Below are 6792 nucleotides of genomic sequence, written 5' to 3'. Positions count from 1 at the left end.
GACATCACATAGTTGTTGTAACCGTTTTGATGATTATGAGAGACCCCAGACAGACGTGGATTCAAATGATTCAGATGAAAATGATGAGGTGGCTTCTTCCAACGGGGAAACTCTTGCTCTTTTACTGGATTCATGATAAGAGTCATCCGATGTTTGCTCAGCATTATTCTTCAACATTCCAAACTTCTTCAACGCATCGATCGCCTCTTTTTTAACACTGTATCGAACGAATTTATTGGAAATCGTCTTGACGGTGGAGATATCCGGATTCTGAAAATGAGGCAATTGATTGCTCATTGCTAATTGAATGGAAGGCCACCTCCAAACCGCCAACTTTGAGCCCGTATATCTCGCTTCCTGTAAGAGACATCGAAAAGTGGTAGTTGTTAAAACGTTGCTGATATTGTGATAAACAATTTATCAGTTGACAGATTTTTGATATATTTTGCAGGAAGCGAGATATAGGCGTCCAAAGTTTAAAGATAAGGTGGTCCTCCAACTAGAGTGTCAAATTCGAGCCCATATGTCTCTCCTCCTGTAACAGAGAGCAAAAAGCAGTCAACTAACAAAATGCTGCTCATAATATGACAAACACTTAACCAGCAGACAGATTTTCGGTATCCCTGACAGGAAGCAAGACACACGAGCTCTCTCTCACGGTTTTGGTAAAAATGGTGCAATACACATCCGATGCCGGAAAAATTTTTGCGTACTTCTAGACATCGTTTTGAAATTTTCAATTTTTTTTTCGATTTTTTGAGAGATTCCCAGTGTGAACCTATCATTATTTGGAGTACGGTAAAGCACAGAAAAACACAAAATTGGTATGAGCAAAGCTTATTTGGTGTGCAAAACCCACTATACAAAAATGCAGAGAAGTTCTGAAACGTCGTGGTTCCGAAACATCGGGTTCTGAAACGTCCCGGAACCCAACTGGTGCTCTCTACTGACCGGACAAATAGTCGCGCTACTCTGATAGCATCCACTATGATCATTCGCTATACAACAGCCTGTCTGATTCTCCTTCTGCCTCTCCTCCTCTATCGCTTGCCACAACTTGAACTCCCGACGCATACAAGGCGAGTAGACGGCTCCAAGACGTATCAAATCAGCGTAATGTGGTCCCAACCAAAGATTGTCTTGCTCTAGGTAAGAAACCCGTCTATTGGACAAAGTAACATCCATGACATCATCGGATAGCTGTGTCACCGAGTAGCCCCAAGGTCCTAAGCCATACAAGGCTAGACTGAGGATACAGACAACTGTTTGAATTGTGATCATCCAGTAGGTGAACCAAGTTCGCTCCTCTGCACCCTCTTCTAGAATCAAACGGATCTCTGGAGCCAGATCGTCTTTGTAGGATCGGTTGAAGACTTTTCCAAAGATCCCAATTCCACGCTGACGCTTGGCTGGCTTGGTTTCAGCGATTTTTTGAGCGAATCTAGAGGTTTCTGCCTTTTTTCGGTCGTGTTTTTGTTTATACTGCCTTAAAATTGGGTCCTCCAGAGGTTCAACAAAAGCCGTGTGCTGGCGAATCAGCTGATGACGGTGACTATCAATCCTATCCGGTCGTTTACTAGCCACCGGTCCCTCTCGTGCTCCCAAAGCCGTTGCCTTTGGCACATTTATAGTGCTATCTCCCACATCGATGTATGTGATGTTGGCTGCGTGGGGATAGCCAACGACTTCAGGGACTACAGTAATCTTGGCAGTTTCGAAGGGGTACGGGCTTGCTGTAGAGAGTCTTGCGGAGGTTGGTGGGGACTGAGCAATGTCCGGATGGTAATGGTCCACTTCTGGGGGAAACATCCCGGCGGGTCCTTGAAGTTCAGAGGGTATGGGACGGAGATGGGGTTTGGGAGTGTCGAAGAAGACCTCGTCGACCAGGGAGATAGATCGTTCGATGGGGAGATAGGCGGGCCTTCTACTCCTAGCTGCCATTCTAAAACTTGGCCCCGCCCTCCCATCCTCACGATCCTTCTGTTCCGATTCTTCAGCCAACATCTCCAGCACCTCATCCTCCTGTCGTGACGTCTTCTTCTTCAATCTCAGCGATCCAACTCTACTAGGCAATGAGCTGGATGGATGGATTATTGGCCTTGTTCCTTCTCCTAGATTACAAGGTCGCTCTGGAGTTGTCGTCGTTTTGAAGCGTTGAAGAAGTGGCGGTGGAGCAGATTTGCTCTCTGTTAGATGTGGCTCATGGTCAGTGAAGCGGGCAAGCGGGGGGACGCGAACGGACGACTTCTTTCGGATCTTGGCAGTCATTCGAGACATGGCAGAGGGATCTGAAACGTCTTGGAAAGGGATTAGACTGATTTTTTTGCAAAAATTGAGCTACGACGGCCATTTTTGACCGTTTTTGAGCCATTTTAGGTCAGTTTCGCCTGGTGGCCGAACTTTTTAAAAATTGAAAAAGTTAGGCCACCATGCTGAAATGCCTAGAAATGGTCTGAAATTCACCTGGGATGATTTCTCGGCCATTTTAGCATGGTGGCCTAGAAATCACCAGCTTGAAAAAGATAGGCCATCATGGTAAAATGGCGCTGAAACGCTTAAACGCTTAATTTTAGATTTTTTAGATTTTTTCCATTCTCCTTACCCATCTCTCCTCCCTGCGCCTCATCAATATCTCCCATTTCCTCAATTTCCACTTCGAACGACGTCTCCTCTGGAATTCCACCTGGTTTCTCTAACTCCTTCACTCTTCCTCCTCCTCTCGGAAACGTCTTCATTTCAATCGATTCTGGAATCGTTGCCACGTCGCCAGCAGACGTCGTCTGAAAAACAATTCCAGCTGGTGACACGTCTTCTGACGACGGCGTCGTTGTGGATTCTGGAAACGGAGATTCTGTGACCGTATCGATGTCAAACGAGCATTTTGTGGCGAGAGACGACTGGAGTTTCAGGCGCTTTTTGTTGATGAACGAGCCCCTGGAAATTTGTAGTTTGTAGTCAAATTGTGTAGTTTGCAGTCTCACTTTTTCAAAAAATTCGAAACCGAACTCAGCACAGCCGAGGAGACAGATTCCCGTTGTTGAGATGACATTCGAGACAACCGAGATTGAGAGAGGTCCTGAAATTCAGCAAAAAGGAATTAAAATCTGTCTGTCTGTCTGTCCAGATGTCCACCTGTGTCTGTGAGAAGCTGTCAGCTCTCTGTCGTGAGCCTTCAAAACTTGTAGACGTCGATTCATAGTTGGGAAAAGAAGGCGTGTGGCCAATACGGCCGACTGGTGTCCTTGCGGAGACTCGCTGAGCAATAATTCCTTTTTCCACGTCATCTGGGGAGGAAGGTGTTGGGAGGGTGCTCAGGAATGTGGAGGATTCGATGGAGGGGGCGTTGGTGATAGAGCGGTGTTGATGGACTGAAAAATTTTTCAGAATTCCAGATTTTCCAGAATTTTCTAAATTTCAGATTTTCCAGAATTTTTTGAATTTTAGAATTTCCTGAATTTTCTGAATTTCAGAAAGCCAGCACTTTCAATTTTTCAGAATTTTAATATTTTGTGAATTCCAGAAGTTCTAAAACTTTCTAAATTTCAGGATTTCCAGAATATTCTAAATTTCAGATTTTCCAGAACTTTCTACATTTCAGGATTTCCAGAATTTTCTAGATTTCAGATTTTTCAGAACTTTCTGCATTTCAGGATTTCCAAAATTTTCTAAACTCCAGAATTTTCTGAATTTCAGATTTTTCAGGATTTTCTAAATTCCAGAAGTTCTAGAATTTTCTAAATTTCAGGATTTCCAGAATTTCAGATTTTTCAGATTTTCAGATTTTCCAGAAGTTCCAGAATTTTTTAAATTCCAGAAGTTCTAGAACTTACTCAATTTCAGGATTTCCAGAATTTTCTAATTTTAGGATTTTCGGAATTTTTTAATTTTTCGAATTCGTTAATTTTCCATTTTTCAGTATTATTCTAGTAAGAAAATCGGGCGAAAGGTCGCACAGTAACCTGAGAATATTTGTTATTTTTGGGACTTATTTTCTCGTTTTTCAACTGATTTCTGCCGATTTTTCTGTTATTTTTCCGCAAAAAAAGTCGGAAAATAAAAATTTTTAATTTATTGAAAAAGTACGAAAATCGAATTTTCAGTCAGTCAATTTATCACCTAAAATTCCGATTTTCCTCTATTTTTTTGAGGAAAAATAACAGGAAAATCGAAAAAATTCAGAAAAAACAAGAAAAAAATGCTGAAATATGAATAATTCTAGGTTACTGTAGTTGTCGTTGTGGGACTCACGGCTACGGTCAGCTTCGATTTTTTTGAGTGAAAAATACAATTTTTTCAATTTTTTTTGTAAATTCTTACCGATTTTCTGCACCTCATTCCCGTTTAGACTGTATTTCTGAGCGATTCTTCGTAACCTAAAAATTAAAAATTTTGAAAAATTTTCGAAAATTTCCAGCAAACCGTTTTTTGTCCCATTTCGATTTTTCTTGATTCGCCTCTTGACCACTACCAGAGATGCCGATGAAATGGGAAACTTGTTGCATTCTGGAATTATATATTCTTTTAAAAATTCGAAAAATTACATTTTTCAAATTTTTTTTGAAACTTACACACTGGAATCCCTGGTTAGAGGAGGTTTCTCGGGTCTTTCGTTTGATAATGGGGTGTGCTCCTGGAATTTTTCAATTTTTAGTTAATTTTTCAAAGAATTCCCAGACCTGCTGCTTTCCGCGAGATCCTGGCGTGCCTGCCGACGCCATTCTGCCAGATTCTGCATCAATTTTTAGCCAGGATTCTGAATTTTTTGAATTTTAAAGCAAAAAATCGAGAAAAATCGATAATTAGCTATCAAAAATGGTGAGAAATTGACAGTTTGTTGGGTAAATAAACCCGAGTAAGCAGTGTCTGCATCTCTTCGTTCCCCACATTCTCTCGCTTTCAGGAGGATTAGCTGGCCGTGGAAGAGCGCGGAGGAATCTCGGCCAGGGGAAGAAATATTGGAGGGAAGTTCAAATTTCAGAATGTTTTCGGTGATTCAGAATGTTTTCGTGATTAGCGATTTTCTGTCATTTTTATAGACTTTGCGAGCGAAAAAAACAGCAAAATGAGATTTATTTTTAAAAACATGAGGTAATTTAAAAGTTCAGAATGCACTGTTAGCTATAAAAAAGATCAGAGGAAAAAATTTCGAAAAGTTAAAAAATCAAAACTTCGATTCCTGGTAGAAGGCGAAAGTGAGGTCAACATCAGTGTCCACCTGGGAGAGTCCAGCGTTGACCATGAAGTGATGCCACGTGTCCGGATGACGTGGGGAGAAATGGCGCCAGCGGGATAGCTCGGCGAGTGAGGCGATGGTACGAGATGGCTGAAAATTGATTTTTTAGGATTTTTAGACTATTTTCAGAAAATTTACCTCCTTTTTCTTTCCCTTTTCAGCAGATTTCTTGGGATTTCTGGATTTTTTCCCTGAATTTTCGCCTTCTTCCTTCACTAAATTCGCAAAAACATCCGGACTATCCTGAACGACTTCATCGTCGTCTTCTTCGTTGTTGTAGCCGATTGATTTCGGTTGTTTGGCCTTCAGTTTGTCGGCGTTCTAAAATTTTTTTAGCTTTTCTTTCAATTCTTTGAGGTTGCTCATAATTTACAACTACCGTAATCCTGGCAATTCTTGTAAATAACGAGAATTTTGCGCAATTTATATGTAACTAGTGTCTTTTCGAGCATATTTCTAGCTTTGGGGATTACTGTAGTTTTGGAATAGCTCTCATAATGTTTCCAAAGCTACAGTAATCCACAAAAAAACGATTTTGTAGATTTTTGAGGAGAAATCATATCTTACCGAGATATAGTTGCATTTGAAGCCTGGAACCTTGCGAAATGGCTGAAAATTGTTTTTTTTGCGAAATTTTAAAAAAATTCAATTTTCCATAATTTTCTAAAATTCAGATTTTTTTTTAGAAATTTCGTGATTTTCTTAATTCCAGAATTTTCTAAACTTTCAAAATATTCAAAAACTCAGAATTTTCTAAATTCCAGACTTTCCAGAATGTTCAACATTCTCGGAATTTCCTGATTTCCCTTAATTTTAGAATTCACAGATTTTCCAGAATTTTTTAGATTTCCAGTGTTTTCAGAACTTTTCAAGCTCCAGGATTTCGAATTTTCAGAATTTTCAAAATTCAAAATTTCTAGGATATCCTGAATTTTCAGAAATTCGACTTTTTAGAATTTTCAGAATTTCCAGAATTTGTAGATTTTAGAATTACCTCGATATCTAGATTCTTTCAAAATTTCAGCATTTCAGCAACTTCAGAAATTCCAGAATTTTTTAGAATTTTCAGATTTTTAGAAAATTGTCAGAATCAGCCAAATTTGAATTTCTTCGAAATTCCAGACAAAATTCTCACCAATGCCGGTCCTTTTCCAATCGCTGCAACCATTCTTTTATGCATTTCTTCATCCAGAGTGATCTCAATCTCAGGGCCTGAAACTTATATATTGTTGAAATTTTCTAAAAAATCGATTTTGAAAATTTCAGAATTTTTTCGGGATTTACCCAAAATTCGATATTTTTAATTTAAAGGGGGACTCCGACCAACAATTTTTTTGCATTAAAATGTGTTAAAAGCTATCTGTTCTTCAAATATTATTGCGAAAAAATTCAAAGAAAATCCGAAATCCCCGAAAAACCGCGTTGAAAAGGAAGAAAATTCAAAAAAAGGTGCCGCCGGGGGACGAGGATTTTCAGTGAGAAACCTAGGCCATGGCACCTGACAGCCTTTTTTTCAAGTCGCCGACAGTGGTTTTTTACGTTTTTTACCTGCCGGACAG

At 39.8% G+C, this 6792-nt stretch overlaps 2 protein-coding genes across 2 annotated transcripts in view; both read right to left on the bottom strand.

Moving 5' to 3' along the window:
• Cbr-rom-4 overlaps positions 1 to 4718 on the bottom strand; it is a gene marked incomplete at both ends in the record, with an annotated part of 8656 nt that extends 3938 nt beyond the window's left edge. Inside the window, 9 exons of the mRNA XM_045244713.1 lie at positions 112 to 270; positions 952 to 2288; positions 2603 to 2934; positions 2982 to 3076; positions 3133 to 3284; positions 4318 to 4373; positions 4420 to 4503; positions 4569 to 4630; positions 4677 to 4718. Coding sequence (XP_045091545.1) covers positions 112 to 270; positions 952 to 2288; positions 2603 to 2934; positions 2982 to 3076; positions 3133 to 3284; positions 4318 to 4373; positions 4420 to 4503; positions 4569 to 4630; positions 4677 to 4718 — 2319 coding nt within the window. The remainder of the gene's footprint in view (positions 1 to 111; positions 271 to 951; positions 2289 to 2602; positions 2935 to 2981; positions 3077 to 3132; positions 3285 to 4317; positions 4374 to 4419; positions 4504 to 4568; positions 4631 to 4676) is intronic.
• A 443-nt stretch (positions 4719 to 5161) lies between these two features.
• The window catches only part of CBG00336, a gene marked incomplete at both ends in the record, with an annotated part of 14063 nt that continues 12432 nt past the window's right edge, over positions 5162 to 6792 (bottom strand). The window contains 3 exons of the mRNA XM_045244712.1: positions 5162 to 5323; positions 5372 to 5554; positions 5801 to 5823. Coding sequence (XP_045091544.1) covers positions 5162 to 5323; positions 5372 to 5554; positions 5801 to 5823 — 368 coding nt within the window. The remainder of the gene's footprint in view (positions 5324 to 5371; positions 5555 to 5800; positions 5824 to 6792) is intronic.

Source organism: Caenorhabditis briggsae (genome assembly GCF_000004555.2).
Source record: "Caenorhabditis briggsae complete genome, chrIV, whole genome shotgun sequence".
NCBI lineage: Eukaryota > Metazoa > Nematoda > Chromadorea > Rhabditida > Rhabditidae > Caenorhabditis > Caenorhabditis briggsae.
This window is presented reverse-complemented; position numbering and strand designations above follow the sequence as displayed.